This window comes from Emys orbicularis, chromosome 1 (genome assembly GCF_028017835.1).
Source record: "Emys orbicularis isolate rEmyOrb1 chromosome 1, rEmyOrb1.hap1, whole genome shotgun sequence".
NCBI lineage: Eukaryota > Metazoa > Chordata > Testudines > Emydidae > Emys > Emys orbicularis.
In genome coordinates this window covers 210,512,425-210,535,386 of record NC_088683.1, presented here as the reverse complement: position 1 = coordinate 210,535,386, position 22,962 = coordinate 210,512,425, and the positions used below count along the sequence as shown (strand labels likewise).

General features: G+C 40.3%; 1 protein-coding gene across 2 annotated transcripts; it reads right to left on the bottom strand.

Moving 5' to 3' along the window:
* Nucleotides 1-968: 968 nt before the first annotated feature.
* AGPAT3 (1-acylglycerol-3-phosphate O-acyltransferase 3) lies at nucleotides 969-21,574 on the bottom strand. Of its 2 annotated transcripts, none has more exons than XM_065420582.1 (8): nucleotides 21,397-21,574; nucleotides 15,270-15,439; nucleotides 14,891-15,052; nucleotides 8,565-8,718; nucleotides 7,975-8,077; nucleotides 4,216-4,291; nucleotides 1,755-1,953; nucleotides 969-1,057 (listed from the first exon to the last, which is right to left on the bottom strand). In XM_065420582.1, the coding sequence occupies exons 1-8, from the start codon at nucleotides 21,572-21,574 to the stop codon at nucleotides 969-971; spliced, it is 1,131 nt and encodes a 376-aa protein (XP_065276654.1). The 2 variants fall into 2 exon arrangements, with proteins under 2 accessions (XP_065276654.1, XP_065276646.1); XM_065420574.1 differs by having other exon boundaries at nucleotides 969-1,095; nucleotides 1,769-1,953.
* Nucleotides 21,575-22,962: the final 1,388 nt, after the last annotated feature.

Below are 22,962 nucleotides of genomic sequence, written 5' to 3'. Positions count from 1 at the left end.
CTGTGCTGGTTTATGCTGATTTTCTCAGTAGACTGCTGCGAGGGACAACCAGTGGAGTGGGACTTCGGCGATGAGAAACATGAACAGAAATAAGGAAGAAACGTCAGTACAACTGAGTAAATAGCCTTCTTTACACTGGACCAAATCTCAGGGCTTACTATTCACTTAAAAAAAGCAAAGCAAAGCAAAACAGATCCAAGGCATGTAAAGTATAAAACAGGGCAGTGCTCAAATCACCAAAGTGGGGTGTTGAGCTTTAACTGAGCATTGACCAACAGGTAGGGGGGGAAAGCCTTTAAACTGTATTAATACTAGTGAATCTGATGTACAGTATGTGCTTATCAATAAGGTACCACTTCCATCAAAATTCTATTATCCATTTTCTTGTGGTACAGAAGTTGTATGATGTTGCCTGAAAATAAAAAGTGCCTTCAATAAAATGTATACAAATGGGATTTTGTCTGTAGTCATGATAAAATGGCCTTTCCAAATGGCTTTCACCCAAGGAACTGCTGTCAGTGAATTTAAAATGGGTTGTGTTTCCTGGAGCACACTCAGCACTGATGCTGGGGAAAACAAATATTAAATTGGCTTTAGCAAGAGGAAACATTCAATGGCTCCTACTGCAAAGTGAGTTTCAGATACTTGAAGGATAAACCAGTGTGACTGGTCATCTGAAGAAGTAGGTAGCTGTGTCCAATATTTCTCGGCCACTCCGCAAACAAAGCAAAAAGTTACCATTTTTTAGCCCAGATTTTCACCCCAAGTTTGAATAAAATGGTCCTTAAACAGACAGAAAGCTGATGTTTTCTCTCCTCTTGATTCTTCCAATTTCTTCATTCTTGGCTCAAGTATTATTCATTAATATTAGTCATCAGTTAATAAGAAAAAGATAGTTTCTAAGTGTTTTTTAATGAAGTTAATTTGATACCATAGTCTGGTTATATGTGCTGTGCTGCAGCTGTGAGTTACTCCTTTTTCTTGAATTCTTGGTTGCCATAGCTGGAGCCTTTTTCTATTTCGGTTACTCCTATCAGTCTACGAACTCCAAAGGAAGCTTTAAAATATAATACAGAAATTGGAGGTGCATTACAACTGATATAATGATAAAAATCTGTGTCTATCTCTCTCTCTGACACACACATACACACTTTGATGCGAGATGGGCCATGGGGGATTGGATACAGAGGTCACAGACTGAGCAATCAGTAGTGACTCTGGGACATACACTGCCTCCAATCTGTGTACGCAGCTTCCATTGACTGACGCTTTGGATCAAGTACATGTGCTAAATCATTAAACCATAGGGCAGTCCAGATTTAAAGACTCAATAAAAGTGTAACTAGTGCACATGTGTTAAAAGAAGCTGTACTGATAGCTCTGGAAGCTGAAGTCTTCCGTTAACCACAGAACATACTCAGTCAGTATGGGGACCATCAGTGCAAACTTCTTCACACTGCCCAGCCAATATGCTTCACCCCTCATGAAGGGGCTACTGTGTGAATATTAATTAGCATATTAAATGTAACTTAAGAAATAAGAGAGTAACCTGTTTGAAATTAAGGCTTTTGAAATAATTGTTTTTCTATGCAAAAATGGAAACCTATGTAACTTGTCCTGAATTTTCATTCAAAATAACAACTTTCTGCAAGTATCAGTAATAGTAATCATACACAGAATTTATCACAGCTAATGGCCACTATTGTATCATATTGTGCTTTGGCATCATCTCCCTCTTCTCAATAACTCATTACCTGCTCCAACAAACCCCAGGAATGCAAGGATAAGAAGGGGTGATCCACTTGCAAAAATTCCAAAACCAAATGTGAAGAGAGGAGAGAGCAGGACAGTAGCCCAGAAGAGGAAGTTTAGCAGAGTCCATGGTCTTCTAGGAGGTTTAAACTGATGGCCGGGAAATATGCCTTCCTTATTATACATCTCTTGTAAAGCATCCTGGAAGAGAGAGGGGTGGGGTGGGGGAAAGAATGTTCCTAATTCAGAAATGTTAGTTTTTGCATGAATAGTTCCAAGACTGTAGAATTCCATGATGCCATAAAGATGCCATGATGCCACATCTGTGGCAAGCATTATTAGAGTCTGTGAGAGGAATTTGTATTTTCTGTGGCCTCTCTGGCATTCCGTTATGCTGCGATAACCATCAGTTAATACTATAAACAAACATTTTGAACACTATTTAAAAATAAACAAATAGAAATCAAATATTGTCAGTCTCCTTCCACCACCGTACACCAGCTGTCAGTGTGTTCAGACTTCAGAGGAGCTTTAGCCCAGAGAACTACTCAGACACTTTCCAGTCCTGTGCTGGTTGCTTCTCTATTGCTCCTTCTTCCTGTTTTTATTACTAGAGAGTCAGGAACCATCTATAGGAGGTGCAAAAGTGTTCCTTGTGGACCTAACAGAGTGAGGCAAAGCACAAGCTGACCAGCAGGGACAGCATTTCCTTAAACTTGAAGATACTGGGACTTGATTCTTCACAGGAAGGCTCAATCCAGTAGCCATAACCATAGAACTTCAGAAGGTAATACGCTCTGAACTAAGTCTTTAGAAAAGTGTGGTACTGAGAAAAATCAGACAAATGGTTACTGTGTCCACATTATTTTTCTCAGTTTAAGACAATGATTTATAAGCTGCATACAGAATGAAAAATCATTTATTTAACCTATTGCTATTTTAGCCTCCACTGACTTTACCAAAAAAAGATGAGCTCAAGGCATTTCCTCTTAATAATAAATCCTTTAGTACAAAGACAGCACTTTAGGAATTCCACACTTACACTGGCTTTTCTAAACCCACAGAGATCAATTTATGTATAAAAAATCCTCTTTAACAAAATTTGACTCCAGTGTTGAATGGAGGTACAGCGAACAACAAGAGATACCAAACCTTCGATTGTAGCTAATGCAGAGCATTCTGTCCAAGTGAAGTGAAATGGTGTGCTATCTGCTTTTCCTGCTTAACTCTATACTTACTCTACAGCAAAGAGGGCGACACAAATGGAAAAGCAAAAAATAAAAATGTGCATCAACGCTCATCTACCAAAGTGGGAAATTTCATGGAGCATTTTCATAATTTTCAAATGACTCTTAAATCTGTTTGACACATCGACATCCAGAATGCAAGAGGGGCAGACAACAAGTAATATTCTTTGTAAACAATTCTCAGTCTCCTTGCCCCAATTGTTTTGAGTATTTTTAGGATCTACAATAAATATGGTTACAATGAACAAAAGTGAAACTTGGGAGAACAACGCCAAGGACCTTATGAACAATTTGTTGCCTGCCTACAGGTTAAGTGAAGGTTTGGAAATATTGCAGTACAGGTCACCAAGGCAGAAAAATGCTCATAAGTGTCAGGGTTTCTGTGCTCTTCTACCTTCCGTGCCAGAAACAGCACACAAAAAATAATCATCAAGATATGCATTTCAAAACAGATGTACACAAGTCCAATCTATACAAGCACGGGGCAAACTTTATGTACAGTTCTCTCCCCGTCCCTGCAGCTCTATTAAATCTGTGGTGAAGAACTTTATCATCTAGGAAAAAGAGTTGAAATAAAACTTTTGAGCACCTGGAGAGTGCACTACCTATGTGCTCTGACAGCAAACGAATGGACCTGCCTGCATCAAGTCAGAAATGGCAGCAGAGATCCGGCAGGCAAGTGGACAGAGACAGAGACAGAGGAATAGGCAGGAGAGAACAAAGACTAGCTCTGCAACAGTTGCAGTCCAGAGCCTCACTCTACTATGCGTGTCCAAAATGAATGACCACATCTGGTTTAGAATTATCATGTGTCTATAGCTCCTAGAAACATCCATAGGTGGAACAAAAGCATTTAAAAATATATGAAAAATACCCCAAACCTGAAGGACATAGCAAAAGAGAGCAGGTTACGTATGGTCTCCCCCAAGGGTGGCGGTGTGTGTGTGGGGTGTCTTCTATGTCTGTGCAGTAACCCACAGCGTTTCCCTTCAAACCACAGCCACCATTCTGTGGTCAAGGAGGAATGGCTGGGGCTCCCTTCAAAGCCTGCCAACACCGCTTCTTAAATCAATCTAAGGAATAGCTGCCAAGTTACACATAGTGCTCCCATTTCCTCTCTCCCTCCAGGAGCTGAGTGTGCATTGCTCAGCTCTTGACATGCTGCTCCTTAGAACGTTACTTTATGACAGATCTGAAAGAGAAAAAAGCCATTTACCTTCTCCTGGTACAGTTTATGAAGCCAGTTTGCAGCTTCCTTTTCATCTACAGGGATATCTTCAAGAGGAAATCTCCTGGTTTATCAAAGAGATTTAAAAAAAAAGAGTCTTAAAAGAAAATCCAGATATTTATTTTACTTTAAATCTTTTCAAATGAAGAGCTGCAATTCAATATATAGCAAAAACTGACAGAAGTTTTGGAATTACCAAAGTCATGAAGTGCAAATAAGAATCAGACAGCTTTTAACAGAAACCACACCTCCAGTTCCCACTTAGAAATTTGCATTCATGAAACAGCAGAATATACAGCTGTTTCCTACCAATTTCTGTCTCCCTCAGAAAAACATGTATTTTCTATTCAAGTATTACTGCAGCTGCAATGGAGTTATCAATGGTTGAATTCAAGTAAGGTCTAGTTCACATTTTGACGACTAGAGCCAGTCAACAAACTGGAAAACTATTCACAAACATTTTCACAGTGAAAAAAATCATCTTTTTTTGCTTGAAAAATCAAAATTTGGAAAATTGTGACCAGCTCTATTGAAACCATCTTCTCTTCATATGCCACTTCTAGTGACAATCTACTCATTTCCCTCCTATTCTACGGTCCTCTCAATCACTCTGCCCTTCCAGCGATCAGTCTCCAGCTTTCAAATGATTTCCCACTGCAGTGCCAGCCTGCTTGCTTTGCAATGTAGAGAGACTCTTTGCAAGGTTCAATTTGCAAAGTTGAAACCTGCAAGGTTCACTCATCCCTAGTTATGTAGAATCTTTTGGAGGGATGATATTAATCTGACTCTGTGATCCTCTGGGCAAACAGAAAAGACACTGGTGGGGAAAAAAATATCAGTGAGATGGCCAATGACCAGGTCAGCAGTTCATACACGAAGTACAATAATCTGTAAAACACACATGGGAGTGTTTCCCAGTGCTCTGAAAGACACGTTCAACCCATTCTAGACCGTTAAATCACTAACATAATATTTAGTTTTTGAGAATAGCTTTATAAAGTAGGATTGCGCAATTAATAAAAAGCATCATTTGCTGAAAGTTCTCTTCCAAAGTCATCATTGCACTGAAATCGCCACTAGAGGGTACTCACAGCAAGACCATTTTGATGATTTAGGAGGATTATTTCAATTCTCTGGATCCATTATGAATGAAGATCTGCAAAGTGTGCAAACAGGCTTGGCCACTCATCTCCGTGCAGAGGACAGCGTACATCTTATGCTCAAAACCTGAGCTCAGATGGCTTCCTTTCTTTGACCTAAGCTAAGTCTGCGGGCTCATCAAGGGTGCTACATGTGTTCAGTTTGCAGTAAAAGGACAGAAACATACAGCCTGTGAGAGGGAAATGTATGCTAGCTACATCCTACCAGTGAGAGCTCACCATACTGTATTTGTGTTTAATGTCTGGAAAAATTAGATTCAGTTTTGTACTTGCTCATTGCAGCACTGTAGGAAGTTCCCATCACCAGAAAAGTTGTATTTCCAGTTGGGATTAACCTCCCATGTCCCCAAGCAACCTTAAACAAGGCAGGTTCTAGCACAGTCAAGTGTCTCGAGAAGGCACATTCACCCCACAAATAAATATATATGTTTAAAATCACAGCAGACTGAACAATTCAGAAGTTAGGTTAGTAACTGGGCACAATGAGTCAGGTATGCTCACCTAGCACTAATACTACAGACTATTCTATAAGGTTGGCTGAAAGCCACTGGTTTTCATCTTTCCTTTAGCACCACCAAACCACACCAACTCACATCTCATTTAGCAAGCAGAAGGTATTAAGTGGATGAAGCCGTTGTTTCAGTGCAAAAATATCCAGATATTCGCTTGTGCATACTTACTCATATCTACTTTGCCATGCTGTGGCACTTACAATTGTCTAGGGAAATCATACTCAGCACACGTGCAGTGCACTATTATTAGTTTGTAACTTGTTTCTCCACTTAGCAAAGCACGCGCTCCTCTTTGGGAATATGTACGTGGCAAGCGAGAAGAGTTAAAGTGAAACCACTTTGAGTTATCCAACTGCAAAAGATTTCTGGAAAATGTCCTGAAGGCATTTCTGAATGCATGCCTTTCCTTTCTCCATCCCTGGATAATTCCCAAAATGGTCAAATGGAATTGTACCAGGTTTCCAGTCCCTCTCAACTCTGGGCTCTCAAGAAGCATGGGGAATTTCAGCTAAGAGAGTAATTTTTGGGGAAGCACCTGAGAACAGGATTGGAATGGAAGTTCCTCCCCAACTACAGCTCGTGTTTCACCTGCTTCTAGGCTGGCAGCTCTTGCGCTACATTTTGCAAAATTGCTGCTGCTATCTCACAATGTTGAAGGTCTGGGTGAGACTACCAAGAAGTTCTCTCCAATAAGATTCAATACAACACACAACCACTTGTATCAAAAAGAAGAATAAGCTTGGCCAATAGCTTGGTGGCAGCACACTCCACGGCAGTGCCCAACACCCAGGGGAGAAAAAGAAATACCTCTGGTTATTCAACAGCAATCTCTCTATCAGAGTAAGGTAGTGTTTCACAAAGCGTAGGGAACACAAGGACAAGAGGTGGGGAAGGGAGTGGACAGACCTCTCAGTTGTTGTTCAGGGTCTCAACTTTCAGTTTTTTAAATAAAAGGCAGTCTTAAATTGTTTCAGCTGCAAAGAAAACCTTCAAAGCTGAAGGTAACAGACACAGAGACACCTGTCAAGTTAGCAGAGGGCCTGAAACAATAGTTGTGAGGACTGACTGACTTGATTTATTTCAATGGGTGCTAACTCAGATGCTAATGATGACAATTAACAATGTTAATATTTAAAATATTTGCAGTGTTGTTGTAGCCATTGGTCCCAGGATATGAGAAAGACAAGGTGGGTGAGGCAATATCTTTAATTGGGCCAACTTCTGTTGTTGGAAGGGACAAGCTCTTCTTTGGGTCTGAACAAGGAAACTAGAGAGTCTAAGCTAAATACCAAGAGGGACAGATTGTTAAGTGTAAGGGGTTCATCATCTTGTAGGAGACTACTTAAAATGAAGTGGGCAATCAATAAGTCTGCAGTCGTAGGACAATGGAGGATTAGTAGGCAGCAGGATGTGTTACAAATTGTTGTAATGGGCCATAAAACAACCAGCATGTCTGTTGCATCCATGGTTTTTAGTGTCTAGCAGAGTTACGAATTTAAGTTCCCAGGCTCATCCTTTGAAGGTGATGTTCAGATTTCCTTTGAGGACCAGGACTAAGGATATAGGATCATGTCCAAAAGGCGTGATCCTTTTGTGAAAAGTGTTGATAGGGTGTTTTTGTCTTACAATTTTTCGGTGTGAATTCATTCAAGATTAACATTGTGAATTCAGTACTAATCAAAGTCATGTAAGAAAAGAGAGGAATGATCATACTATGCAGTTCTGCACAATCCATTATGAGAGACTGCTCATTTTGGGCAGAAGTTTAACACCACATTGCATAGAGGGCATGATTAGTTTAATTTTCCTGATTCTGGAGGGTGCAGGTGAATGCCGGATTATAGGCGTAGTCATGCCCACTCTTGAAAGTTCCACCTAGTCTCCTTCTGGCCTGACAGGTGATGGCCGTGACATGGGGTCTTGTAAGTGAGACTAGTTTGAATGATAGGGAAATGGGAAGATCCTCAGGGCTTGCAAAGGAACATCCTCAAGGGATGCAGTGACGCATGACATTTTCCTACCAGTTTGGGGGACACAGTATCCAAACACAAACACTTCCATCATTATATGCTCACCTTACACACATATCTGCTTCATATTTCTTTCCATAAAGGATTCCTAATAAAGATGGGTTCTTGTTTCCTCTGAAGTTTAGCGTTACATCGTACACTGCTGAAACTGTCAAAAGAAAGATAATATAGCTGTTAACCTCAGCATCCAAAGCATCGAGGTTGCTGCTGTTCAAGCTTTAAAAAGAAACAACCCTGATGTAAACATTGCTTTAATAATACCAGTTGGCAAAACATTTCAAAACCCATCGGTTTTATTTACCCAGATGTCCTCCTTAACAATCTAAGCTCTGGCAGAGTACATGCATACACCTCACAGGAGTGGAGTGAGAGCTGATTAATTATGCAATGTTTGTATATTGCCACTTTAAAGATGGAAAGTATTAATTTTTGCAAATTAAAACTAGAACAAATTAATACATTTTAAAGATTGTTTAGAAAATGGAGTCTAGTGCTTCAGCTTAATCTTGATGTCATCCAAGGGCCATACTGAGTCTGTATTATCACCTACTCACCAAATGCAATGAATATACTGAACTATGATACATAATAACACACATTACTAGTAAGGTTTAGAACAAACAGCTCACCCATACCTGTTCCCCTGAGACACTGGACAGCAGTGGTGAAACCTTTGGTTCTGGGCAACAGATGATATTTCAATTTAGGCAACCCTTTGGATTCAGCCACCTCCATGCTGATACGATGCTTGGTTTCTGTAAAACGAGTTCCTTCGCAATACAGGAGAAACTAGCATACAAAACAAGAGGAAAAACAAGGGTTTTTCTTAAGAAGAAATTACTGTTTAGTGCGGATCTGGCGCTCTTACAGGACGGACACACTCAATTCCCTCCTTTGTTCTTTAGATATCATGCATCAGAGCCATCCTACAACTCTTCAGTGGCTTAATTGAATATAATAGATCATATTATTTGAGAATTACAATCAGCAATTTGCTGTACAGTATCCGCTTTCAGAAGACAGCTAATTAGAGCCTGGTCTCAAAGAATGTGGAACACACATGCAAATATTCAGAGATGCAACTAAATTTAAAGCACCTTTTTGGATATCAGTTTATTTATTTTATTTATTTTCTAATCAAGCAAATAGGTTATACATATACACATACATATACATGCCCTCCTCCCCCAATTCCAGCTGAAACATTTCTTCCTTTAAAAGTCACAGGAATACTCAAAAATGCATGAACATGACTTCAGCTTCAAGTTCCAGCTCAGCTACAAGAAACAAGTAAAATAAGGAAATTCTCTTCTCTATCACAAAGATGTAGATCACAGAATGATCATAGGACAGGAAGGGACCTTGAGAGGTCATCTAGTCCAGTCCCATGCACTCATGGCAGGACTAAGTACAATCTAGACCATCCCTGACAGGTGTTTGTCTAACCTGCTCTTAAAAATCTCCAACAATGGATATTCTACAACCTCCCTGGGAAACTTATTCCAGTGCTTAACCTGACAGTTAGGAAGTTTTCCCTAATGTCCAACCTAAACCACCCTTGCTGCAATTTAAGCCCACTGCTTCTTGTCCTGTCCTCAGAGGTTAAGGAGAACAATTTTTCACCCTCCTCCTTGTAACAACCTTTCATGCACTTGAAAACTGTTATGTCCCCTCTCAGTCTTCTCTTCTCCAGAATAAACAAACCCAATTTTTTTCAATCTTGCCTCATAGGTCATGTTTTCTAGACATTTAATTATTTTTGTTGCTCTTCTCTGGATTTTCTCAAATTTGTCCACATCTTTCCTGAAATGTGGCACGCAGAACTGGACACAATACTCCAGTTGAGGCCTAATCAGTGCAGAGTAAAGCGGAAGAATTACTTCTTGTGTCTTGCTTACCACACTCCTGCTACTACATCAGAGAATGTTTGCTTTTTTTGCAACTGTGTTACACTGTTCACTCATATTTAGCTTGTGATCCACTATGACCCCTAGATCCCATACTCCTTCCTAGGCAGTCATTTTCCATTTTGTATGTGTGCAACTGATTGTTCCTTCCTAAGTGAAGTACTTTGCATTTGTCCTTATTGAATTTCATCCTATTTACTTCAGACCATTTCTCCAATTTGTCCAGATCATTTTGAATTTTAAACATAACCTCCAAAGCACTTGCAACCCCTCCCAGCTTGGCATTGTCCACAAACTTTGTAAATGTACGCTCTATGCCATTGTCTAAATCATTGATGAAGATATTGGATAGAACCAGAACCGATCCCTGCGGGACCCCACTTGATATGCCCTTCCAGCTTGACTGTGAACCACTGCTAACTATTCTCTAGGAATGATTTTCCAAACATTTATGCACCCATCTTATAGTAGCTCCATCTAGGTTGTATTTCCCTCATTTGTTTATGAGACGGTCACGTGAGATAGTAGCAAAAGCCTTACTAAAGTCAAGATATACCATATCTACTGCTTCCCCCACTTTCCACAAGGCTTGTTAACCTGTCAAAGAAAGCTATTAGGTTGGTTTGACATAATTTGTTCTTGACAAATCCATGTTGACTGTTACTTATCACCTTATCATCTTCTAGGTGTTTGCAAATTGATTGCTTAATTATTTGCTCCATTATCTGTCAGGGAACTGAAGTTAAGCTGACTGGTCTGTAATTCCCCTGGGTTGTCCTTATTTCCCTTTTTATAGATGGGCACTATATTTGCCCTTTTCCAGTCCTCTGGAATCTCTCCTGTCTTCCAAAGATAAGCACTAATGGTTCAGATATCTCCCCAGTCAGCTCCTTGAGTATTCTAGCATGTATTTCATCAGGCCCTGGTGACTTGAAGGCATATAACTTGTCTAAGTAATTTTTAACTTTTTCTTTCCCTATTTTAGCCTCTGATCCTACCTCATTTTCACTGCCATTCACTATGTTAGACGTCCAATCGCTACTAACCTTTTTGGTGAAAACTGAAACAAAAAAGTCATTTAGCACTTCTGCCATTTCCACATTTTCTGTGATTGTTTCCCCCCCCACTTATTGAGTAGTGGATGTACCCTGTCCTTGGTCTTCCTCTTGCTTCTAATGTATTTGTAGAATGTTTTCTTGTTACCCTTTGTGTCTCTAGCTAGTTTAATCTCGTTTTGTGCCTTGGCCTTTCTAATTTTGTCCCTACATACTTGTATTTGTCTATATTCATCTTCTGTAATTTGACCTAGTCTCCACTTTTTTGTAGGACTCTTTTTTGAGTTTCAAATCATTGAAAACCTCCTGGTTAAGCCAGGGTTGTCTTTTGCCATACTTCCTATCTTGCTATGTAAATCTCGCTAAAGCCAGTGGAAGGTGCACTTGTGTAGAGAAGAGCAGATTTTGATCCAGGTAATGTAAAAGTAAAGTTTTGAAAGTACTGGTACCAAATTTAAGGTCATAAGGGTCTAAAAGGTTAATACTACAACTGAAAGAGCATTACAGAAAAAAAAAATCCTGAGAAGTCATAGCAAGTGAGGGGCTGGTACTGCAAGTGAGAAAAGCTATTCAAAGACATACATGCCCATTTGAAAGCAAATATATTATCCCAAAGTATCTAAATATTTTCCTTTTGGAGGGGAGACTGGATGGACTCACCCTTACATCACCTGTTTGACTGCACTCTGGGCACCTATTGACAAAGACTGAAACTCTCCACTACACGCCTTAAAAAAAAAAAAAAAAAGGACAATACAGAGAAGACAGATCTGTGGCTCCCAGGGCGCCACCCCACATCTTCCCCTCTTAGAAATGAAGCCCGGAGCAAAACTAATAGGAATAGACAACACCAGGTACATATTCTGGGCGCCATGGGCGCCACAGGGGTGAACTCTGGATTCTTGGCCATTCTGAGTGGCTGTAACCTATTTCCCAACTTTTCTTAGCCTCATTTTAGCTCCATGGCACTACTGCATTCCTAACTTGTGTGCACACAAATCTCTGCATCATATAAAAGCCAAAAAGGGGAATTTGATTCTACTCATAACAGCAGTAAATTATGTTTAGTTGCTGTAGTTCACAATGTGCTTCAAAAGTAAGTCCTGCTAAAAATGGGGAAACCAAGACAATCTCTCAATTTTGCTGTAGTCACTGTACATCTGTTATGTAACAGTGCTGTTGTGCCTCTACCTTTCTCTTTAGTATATATAAATATTACATACAAAAAAAGCTGCATTAAATGAATGCTAAGGTTGCAAAGTCAAGTACTCCAAAGTTAGGAAATGCCAGAATGAATGTTATTAATGCAACATTAATTCAACACCATTATGGTTATGCATTATGAAAGTCTTTGTCAAACATCATGTGGGATATCTGTGGCAGTGCCCGGAATAGAAGAACCCAGCTCTCTTGGGTTTCAGTCCAGCATCTTAAACATAATAACTTCTCTTCTCGCAACTCTCTGCCTCCTTCACTGTCCATCCTGTGCACTGAATGAGGAAGAAGTACTGTAGAACAAATACTATGTGATTACGTAATTAAAGATTATCATAATGCAAACACACAAGGAGATCCAGTGAAGATTGCACAGACAACCTTAATTCTGGCATTTCCTAACTTTTGAGTGCTTGACTGTGCAACCTAAAAGTTATTTTAATGTAAATTTTTGTATATAATTTCCTCTGCTTTTTGAAAAGAAACTGAACCCCCTAAGAAATTCCATCACCTGGAACCATAATGACCTTCTGAACCATCAGCATGGTTGGAACCCAGGACCTTTAGCTGGGCAGCAGAGACACCTATCACTTGAGCTAAAAGAATAAGTGGTAGCAGTAGGAGGCTGTTATTCTCTATGTGGGCCAGCCATTAGAAGGCGACATGAGACATACTTTGCCTGTGGCTTACTCAGTTATTTATTGACAGTGGAGAAATGTTGGGAAACAAGAACGCTGGTTTCCATTTCTGGCTGGGGGGTGGGGGGCAGACAGTAATTCTGATTTCTATTTCTTGCTCGGAGTATGGTCGAGTGGTTACAGAGAGCATAGCCAAGCACATAGATCTGGCACATTCATTCTGAATGAGTGTGTGGCTAAAAAGATGAGATGTGCCATATTAGAAACCTAATATCAATTCCAAAGTCTGCCAGAAGTGACTTTGTGCAACTTCTCAGCAGTTGCTTTATTTGTGAAGTTTCTCAATGATATTTGCCTACCTCTTAAAGGATATGAGGCCTTGCTCAATCATAAGGACTCTGAAAGGCACATAATCAACACTGGTTAGTAGAGGAGCTGAGACTAGAGCTCAATTTCCTCATAGCTCCCAAACAAGAGCACCTTTCGCAAAGCTAAGGGGAGAGATGTAGCTGCTATTGCTGTACCCCTTGTCTGGAGCTCTAGCTCTCTGTCTGCCATTTAGGAGGCTTAGTAGAGGTGGAAGCATGCTCTTTGAAGATGGAATGTTCAAAGATTTTACCAGCAAGCTTCTCGCAGGCTTTACTGAGCATGTACAAATGTTGATTTTAAGAGGGTTTATAATAACTCTATCAAATCTGGGTGGATTTCACAGGGAATACATAACACATCTCAGGACCCCAAGACTATCTCCCTTTCAGATTTCAAGTTACTACTGCAAAATGGAGGCTCTAGAGCTCTTGAAAGAGTCAGTTTTATTTAATTTTACTGTTTTGTTAACACTGGTAAAAACTACCTCTGTTTCACTAGCCTCATTTGCAGAAGCGACACCCATTTTCATTAAAACATTCCAAAAATATTCAGTCTGAGGCAGAGAGCAAGCATAGCCCAGATGGTCAAAGCATAGGAAACTGACAACAGGGGCTTATAATGCAAACTATTAGCTCCACCTATAAAAGATAATCTTCAGTAACAATTATGCTGGAGCCGGAGAGAATGCTGTTTTCCCTTCTCTGAAAATCTTTTCTGTCCAGCACTGTTTGTGAACTTTATCTGATCACACAGCCACTGGATTGCTAGTTTAATCACTTTGTAAAACATTGTGGAATATATTGGGTATGAGAGGTGCTATGTGGAGCCAAAATCTTTTCAGCACCTCTTATAGTGGTGCCTGGTACTATTGGAGATAAGGTTTGGGCCCATGAAGGAATTTACAATACGAACCTTTTAGCTTGCATTTGGAGACTGAAATGCATTGCACACATTCTCAAGCCTGATGGAACTTATTTTTAAATAGACTCAAATCAAGTTCTTGGTGGTGAGGCGTCATGGATACATTAGCTCAAAAATGTGACGCCATAAAGGTATCTTTCAGAATATAATTTTTTTTTCTGGTTTAATTATGATGTTGTATTATTGTAATATACCCCACAAAACTGAGCTTAATGAACTGTTGGATGCATATATAAAGGAGATGTACACTTCAAAGGCAATTGGAGACATCTGTATATTCTTGCAAGTTTCTCAAATGCCTGTACAATTTCACAGAGGAAAGAGAATGCACTGATGCAAAAACTTTCCATTGTAATCTGCAACCTTTGCAAATCTCTCTTCCCATTGCCCCCCTGCAGGTTCCTGAAGGAAAAAAACCCCTATTTTTTTAAATAATATGTTTAGTTTAGCCTGGAAAATGTAGCCTAGATTCACAAGTTCAGTAGTAAAACTTGAATAATGTATTTTTTGGGTAAAAAGAGTTATGGAAAGTCCTTTTATCCTTTTAGAAGGGGGGGGAAAAGTTGTATGTTTTGAGACATGCAAGCTTAGGTTTCTACTGCTAAATACTTTGAGAAATACTTATGCACATTTACCAACAATTTTCAAAATGGCATTCCTATCCAATAACAGATCAGAAGCCTGGCTAGTGTGCAATGAAGTCACTTGCAACAAGGCATATAGCTATACGCTTCAAATGTAATCACAGGAAGAAGGCGGCGCTCTTAAGTATGAAGCTGACACACCACACAAATATAGTCTTCATCACTGCACTCTAAGCAGAGGAGACACTATTTATAAAGGATCAGACACTTACCCACATATATTCAGGATAATCAGACAAACGTTTTAATCCCTCAATAACTGTATCTCTGTCTTCTTCCCATTTCCTTTTGCAGAAAACGATCTCAAGGAAGTACCACGTCCAACCAATCAAGGGCACATACAACAGTTCTTTCTTAGCAAGAACTTTGGAACTCTGGAAGAAACACCGCCCAATGACATTTGATTATTTATATATGTCAGACCTAAACAAAAGCACTAAGGTTGGGATTTTCAAAAGTGCTCAGCACTGGCCTAGCTCTGACCAAACTGAAGTCAATGGAGTTTTTTTGAAAATCCCACCACAAAGAAAAAACAAACACAGGAGTTTTATATTAAATCAAGATGAAGGGAAAGTTCACAGAATCACTCACCCCCAACACTCCAAAGCGTTCAGTCATAGTCCAACCACACAAGAAGTCAATTTCAAAGTTGTGATTCAAGATGATGATCACATGTTCTTTTCCAAATGTATCCACTGTGGCCTGGTCTGAGAATAAAGTGCATTCTGTGCCTGACCACCATTCCAGCAACATTACTAACTCTGAATAATATTGTGGGGAGGGGGAAAAAAAAAGACACAGGTTAGCTGTAATGCTTAACCATAACACGTTTAATATCCTCTGTCCATCCCAATCCCATTCCAAACTTTTCTAGACTACAATGTTTATCACCTTTTTAATCCATCCTGCTGAGGTTGCTGGTTTATATTATATTATAGATTAAATGAGTTCTCAGACTGACATACACCAGATCACCTGCATTCATATTTATGTTATCACCCTGAAACAGGATTTAGGCCACGGGATAAATACCTGATTGTTATTATTGCTCATCGTAAATTCAAGATTTCACAAACACCAAGAACCCCCCCTCTCCCCCCATCTCTCTCACACACACAGACACACACACACGAACCTGAAAGCAGGTCTTTCAGCAGTAGACCTTTCTACTAAATGGGACATCTCCTCCCAGGTGGAACACAAATTATGCATAGACTCAACCTAATGTTTCCACTGAATTCATATGAAATATGCTTGATTGAGGTAAACAAACCAATATAATGGGCTTTTAGTGGATAAATGCTACAAGAATTTCTGCAGTATATTTTAATATTAAACACATGACTGTAATAATGCCGTATTAGGGTTACCAACACAAAGTCAGAGACACATGGGGGAAGAACTGGGAGAGTCCAGAGAAATTACTGGGTAAGAACAGAAGGAGAAATTGCGTCTCCTTTATTTAGTCTACAAAAGAAGGAAAGAGAAAGAGATCCCTTTCCCTCTCCCTTCTCTAACTCTTCTTCTACATTTCTGTGTTTCCCCTATCCTTTCCTCCATTTCATCTCTCTCTCTGATATCTCATTCATTACCCACCCCTTTTCATCTTTCCTTCTCTTCTGCATATTTAGAATTCCCACCATTAATAGAACATTCACTAACGTAGCTTTGAACTTCAGCTTTGTTTCATAAGGCACTGGCTGGATGAGTTGGGGCAGTGTCTCTCTATGTGAGGGTTTCGCCACCTGGTGGTCACAAGGTCTCCAGCCTGCCCTTCCCATATTGCTAAATGGGCTGGGGTCCAATTTTGATCCAGACTAGACATGAGGCAGACTCAGAGGGGTCTGAGTATGGAAAAAAATTGAGAACCCCTGCTCAATGTTAATCAAAGAGAGGTTAGCTTCTCCAGGACTGATTATCTAAATTGCTTTTCTTGTCATATCCACAAGCCTATTCACTTATATATCATTTATTCAGGGCCCCTTTATGGGCTTGAAGAGACTAATATAACTTGTACGTCAAGTCTGACTCTTTTCCCACTGTGATTTAAAGAAGGGAGGAAATGAGAATATCAACAGGGATGCATAATTTATAACTACAGGTTTCTCTCAAACCTGGCCAGCCCTATTTTCTAAGTGATGAAATGCATCAATTAAGTGCATTTTTGGTGGTTTCAGTGAGAGAGGTTTATTCACAAACCTCTGGTATACTTTAAACTACTCCCATACTAACTTAGTGCTTCAACATATATTAATGCACAAATTTGTGAACCTTAAATAGAATTATCTTGCTGTCCTGTGGAAGAAATCTTAGCCACTGTTGAGATCAGTAAAACTCTTATTACATCCTCTATATAAATAATTAAACAGTCAAATATATAGAAGAGATGGAACAAAACCCTGTTGTGTTGTTATAAAATTTCTGAAGCAACTGTACAGGGGACTCAATATAAATTAATGCCTAGACTACATTTCATTGTAGCTGTTGTCCTTCTCACCCCTCTTTTTTTAAAAATCTTATCCACCCATTCAGGTGTTGTTATATTCCACATTGCAAGCTCTTTGGGACACATACTGTCTTTCCTGCATGTCTGCACAGCACATAGCGTAATGCGGCCTTGATCCTCATTTTGTGCCCTTAGGCACGATACAAATACCACCACCACCCTCACTGTAGCAGGTTTGCAGCCGGATCTAGTCCAGTATGTTTAAAATGCAAGAAGTGGGGGATGTCACTAAGTGGGCCCACCATTGGTGGAGCTGTCCTTGGATTTAATATACGGGGCTCAGGTTACTGGGGGATTATTCAATGACTTCAGTGTGTTATTCCACAACACCCACTCTTAATCCTGCCGACTAGTCAATAACTTGGTTCTTTATGCAGCCAGAAATTATGCTAACCACAGGACAAATTGCCTTTCTATCTCTTTCTGGAGATTAATGTTATTACATCTCCTGATCTAACTCTACGCTGTGCTCTTAAAAATCTTCCTTAAAAAAAGGATGGAGGCTGTACCTGAGCTCTCCTCTCCAAAGAGAACAAAAATTCAACAGAGCCAGACATGGATGCACTGGTATGAGAGCATTCCCACCATTTACTCTGAAACATTCTTGTGAGATTTTTCCTGGAGCTCATACTGAGATATGAGGGTTGGGGAACAGGGGAGTTACTACGAGGAAGCAGATTGTCCTTTACAAGTGCATTGATATATGATTCATGTACATTTATTTCTTTTGGTGATTTTTTTAAAAAAAAGATTGGGCTCCAGATATTTAGTCTCCAACTGATCCTGTCAATGCTATGGCCTATTCTCTGAAATCTTGTTTGTTGTTTACATGATGGTTTGGATGCTCGCTCTAACTGCCTGTGAGGCAACAAGATTTCACTTTAACAAAACAAAACAAAAATGCTTATAATTTAGCCCAACCCCTCTCGGATTCTAGAGCTTCAGCTTGCCGGAAAAGGGGCTCTTGCTGCCTCCCGAGAGGACAACCATCCAGAAACAAAGTAAGCCAGAGTGGCGGGATACATCTATCTGCTCTAGAGTACAGAGGACAGTAGTTTCAAGATACCAAGATTCTAAGATATTATGTTTACAACTGGACTAAACTAAGCATACTGCCCTATTAAGAATCATGAGTCATTTGAAGAGCACTAACACTAGTAAGCCTGAAATACAGATGCTCTGAAGTGTTTTCTCTTTGTAGGGAGCCTGACAGAAACTCCAGCACTGCTTTACCACAGGAAGGTGGTATTCACCAAAGCACCATACTGACCATTTTAGTTAAGATGTGTTAGAGCAAGAGATTCAAGTCTCCTAAAATTAAGTACATGTGTGAATGACTTCCACTCCAAATAATCTTCCTGATAATGTATATCACAGCTACCAAAGCTAGCAAGTTCTAGTCAAAGAGTGATAACTAATGTTACACTGGTAGCAAAAAAACCAACCAACCAAATAACCCACAAACAAACAAAAAATACAAATTTAGACTGATACTTTTCTAAATTCACTGCATGGGGCAACAAACAAACAGCTCAATACCTTGAGTTGAGGATGCAGTAGCCTTAATTCTAAAGCACGGCTGTCCTTTGAAAAGTGATTCTGTAAACATGGCATTGTGGTGTTACATGTTTACTGTCACTCAGTAATCCCACATCAAAAGTTAAAAAAAAAAAAATGTTTTCCCCCTAAATGGTGACTGTCACAGTTTCACGGGACCTACACCACGGTCCACTCCAGAGTGCCCACTCAGCTTTCAGAACTCCTGCCGTAACCAGTCTCTGAGTAGGGACTCTTGTCCCACTCCTTTCTGATCAGCAGTTTTAAGGCTGCACAGACCCTTGCCTTACACTGCATGATCCCCAGCAAGCCAGTCTGCTTATAGCCTGTGGCTGGGCTCTGCTTTCACTCCGAGGACTATGACAGGTGTGATTTACCAGTAATCCAAACAGTTCTTTCTAAGCAGGGACATTTATTCTTACGGAAAAAGTTTTACAGAGAAAAATGTATAAAAAAATAAACAGATTTAAACCCACACTAAACATATCAAGAAAAACAAGCAGTCTTATGGGGCCAAAGTACTTCCAATCCTTCAGCAGGATTGGTCCCCTTGGACAAATGTGAATGTTGGTTTGCTGGTTCAGACAGAGGGCACTGTGTCACTTCAAACTCAGCCTTTTTATACCAAGAGCTCTTTCTTTGAGTCTCTGGAAAACCCACTTTGAACCAGTGTATGCAAAACAGTCCCGAAGTGGTACCTCCCTAGAGTTGTTTAGTCTCAGTGACTCGCCTTGATCACTCCCCCAGTGTTTTTAGTTCCTGGAGGAGCTGTGGTAACCCTCCTCCATGGAGAAGAACACATTCATACATAAACCCTTCATAAATTTAATATACAGGTACTGCATTAGGTTGCAATATCTGTCACAGTGACTGCAAATGCCAAGATCACAGTTTAAGTCCAGCTTGGTTCTTCTTGTTCTATCACCATTGCCAGTTATCCTGACCCACCTGAGGTGTATTGTATCTGGGATACGATCGGTCATACAATGACCCATGTCAGCCACATGACATAACAGTTGCCATGGAGAAGTATTACAATATTAAGTACACTTCATAAAACCAAGAAAAAAAATTACAAAGCACAAAGGTGGACTGAGTGGCTTTTATTGAATTTGCTTTTTTTAAAAATTATCTTTGAGGTGAGAACTGGCACGAGAAACACCAGCTTAAAAGAAATATTTCTAAATAAGTAACCAAAACCAACCATGTAGAATGGAATGCAAACTATAGCTCCACTCCCGAAATACGTTAGTATTCCTTATTCATGTTATAAATGGCAACACTTGCCCTGCTAGGTTTATAAGGCTGTATCACTTTCTTCATTATAAACCACAATTAAAGTGAACGTTCTGTCAGCTTTTCCATTACAGGCCATTAGCACTGTTAAGGCTGAGGTTATGTTTACATTATAAACCTTGACTTTCATAGTTTAATTTCTCACAGATTTTAAATGTATAGTAAGCTACAAACTAACACATAAATGCTATAATTGGATTGCACCTAGGATCTTGCTCAACTGCTACGTTCCTTTTGGAGCATAAATATATGGTATTTTTAATATAGCCAATAGATTAGTTTTTAAAATGCCTATATCAATCTGTTTTTAGCTGTTATACAGTAGATAACTCTCCAGGCTTAATATTAACTTCTTGTATAAATTAAGAGCCTAAATTTGCAAACCAATCCTTGATGACACAGGAAGGCCATTCTCCCAGTGAAGTCAATCGATTACTCGAATGAGTAAAGGTTTGCAGGGCTGTGCTCTGATATATTAAAGGGACACAGTGAAATATAAAAAAGTAAGTATTTTTTGAAATATCCTCCTATAAGCTTGAAAACAACATTTTTCTCTGGCAGTTTTCGCCCCCCCCCCCCCCCATTTGATCTATATTTTAGACACTACAGAGCAGGGACGATGGAACAGGGGAGCCAGGGAGCCATGTCCCCACCAAATTTTACCCGTCGTAAGGGCGGGTGATGGGGGAGGGGGTGGAGAGGAGTAAGTGGGTGGCGGGGCCTTGGGGTGCGGGGAAGAGGTGGTGTTGGGGTGGGGCCTCAGGGGAAGAGGCAGCGCAGGGGTGGGCAACAGTGGCCCCCCTACTTTTAGGAAGCTTCCACCGCTCTTGCTATAGAGTACATTTGTTTATAACATTTTGAGCCCATGATTTCTTAAACGTTAACATCTAACGTTAGAAGCCTAAATCCCTGTTGAGGCACCTACCTTAGAGATCTGATTTTCAAGAGTGCTGAGCACCCAGCAGCTCCCACTAAAGTAAATAGCCCTTTTTGAAAATCAGGCCACTGAGGTAGGTGCCTAAATATGGATCTAGGAGTCCAATATTAGACACCCATATTGGAAATTGTGCCCCATATTAAATAGTGAACGAAGTCCAGGGAGAGAGCAGGAGTGCTGGAGTGGAGGCCAATGAAGTAAGGCTCGGGGAAAGAAGGGAGTTTTGGGGAGGGTTGTGAAGAAGGAATGCAACCAGGGCCGTACTTAGGCATATGTAGCATACATGGCTGCGTAGGGCACCCAAAAATTTGGGGCACCTTTCCCCTCACTGGCCGCGGCTGGACTCCTCTCTTCTCCAGCCCCTCCCCGGCACTGGGCCGGCGGGCTTCTCCCCAACCTCATCCCCATCAGAGTATACTCACGGCTCCAGAGCGAATAGGCAAGGCGACAGTTTACTCGGCGATAAAACTGCTTGTTTATAGGCCAGAGGATTAGTGTGCATAGTTGGACGAAGTTAATGATCAACCCACTCACAACGAAGACAAACCCAATGAGGAGATGAACTATAAACTGGGTCTTCAAAAATGCAATTAAGCCCATGATAACCACTTAGTAGGCCTTGCAGGGTCCTTCGCTCAGAATAACCGTCCTGAAAGAGAGAGAAAAGAAAATCTGATTGAGACTAAAGTTACCAGCCTCTGGAAAAGAAATCTAGGAGAGTGTTATTTCTCTGTCTGACAGCAGGAAGAGGAAAACCACCAGCCTCCAGGCCTCTTTTATTCTGGTCTTTTTTGCAGTGGGGTAATCGTTATTTAGCCAATGATGCAAATCACTTTAAGTAAGAATCTCGTTAACTAGAGCTTTTAACCACCTGAAAAAAATTATTCTGGCTGCTGCTGCTGAATTTCACCTCTCTTCACACAAACTTCAAGTAACAAGGCTTTGAGATGGGACCAATAAATAAATAAATAAAGCCCCAATCTGAGAGCAGGCTGCACCGCAGCACCTCCACAGCTGCTTATTCCTGTCTGTGAACCGGAATAGTGGCTGTTGCTCCTCTGGGCCACATGAGTGGTGTGCCTAGCACCTGTGTAAGTGTGGATCCATTGATCCTGTCATGGCCTGTCCCCAAAGCTTTTTCTCCGCATTGACCTATTCAGAACAAGCACCAAAGGCCATCACTGCAGAAGCACAGAGAGGATGGCGGCCGTGCTATGCATCTGCTTTGTTTAGAGAGTAGTGCAGTGGCCCATTCACTGAGTGGGCCCTTCCCGCTATGACAAATTTCACTTAAGAAAAAACAGTGCTGCACTAAGAGAGGCAGTATGGCCGAGCGGACTAAGAATGGAAATGGAAATCAAGTATAGTAGAACCTCAGAGTTACGAACACCTCAGGAAAGGAGGTTGTTCGTAACTCTGAAATGTTCATAACTCTAAACAAAATGGAACGGTTGTTCTTTCAAAAGTTTACAACTGAACATTGACTTAATACAGCTTCGAAACTTCACTATGCAGAAGAAAAATGCTGCTTTTCCTTTATTTTTTAGTAGTTTACGTTTAACACAGTACTGTGCTGCATTTGCTTTTTTTTTGGTGTGTGTGTCTTTGCTGCTGCCTGATTGCATACCTCCGATTCCAAATGAGGTGTGTAGTTGTCTGGTCAGTTTGTAACTCTGACATTCATAACTCTGAGGTTCTCCTGTATTCCCAAATTCTAATTCCAGCTCTTAGGCAAGTCAGTTATCTTCTCCTTTTCTCAGCTTTGTGACCCAAGAAGTCCTTAATGCCAACTAGCAAGGGGGTTACAGGAACATCCTGATACTGGTATGTCCATTTTGGTTCACCAAAAAACATCATGTGAGGTCTAAAAGGAAAGCTGGTGTCACCCTGGTCCTTAATATTGTTGTGAGCTGTACAAATAGATACGATGTAAGGAGTTATATATGTACACTGAAAATATGTTTTAAAGTCTGTATCGAGGTATTAGT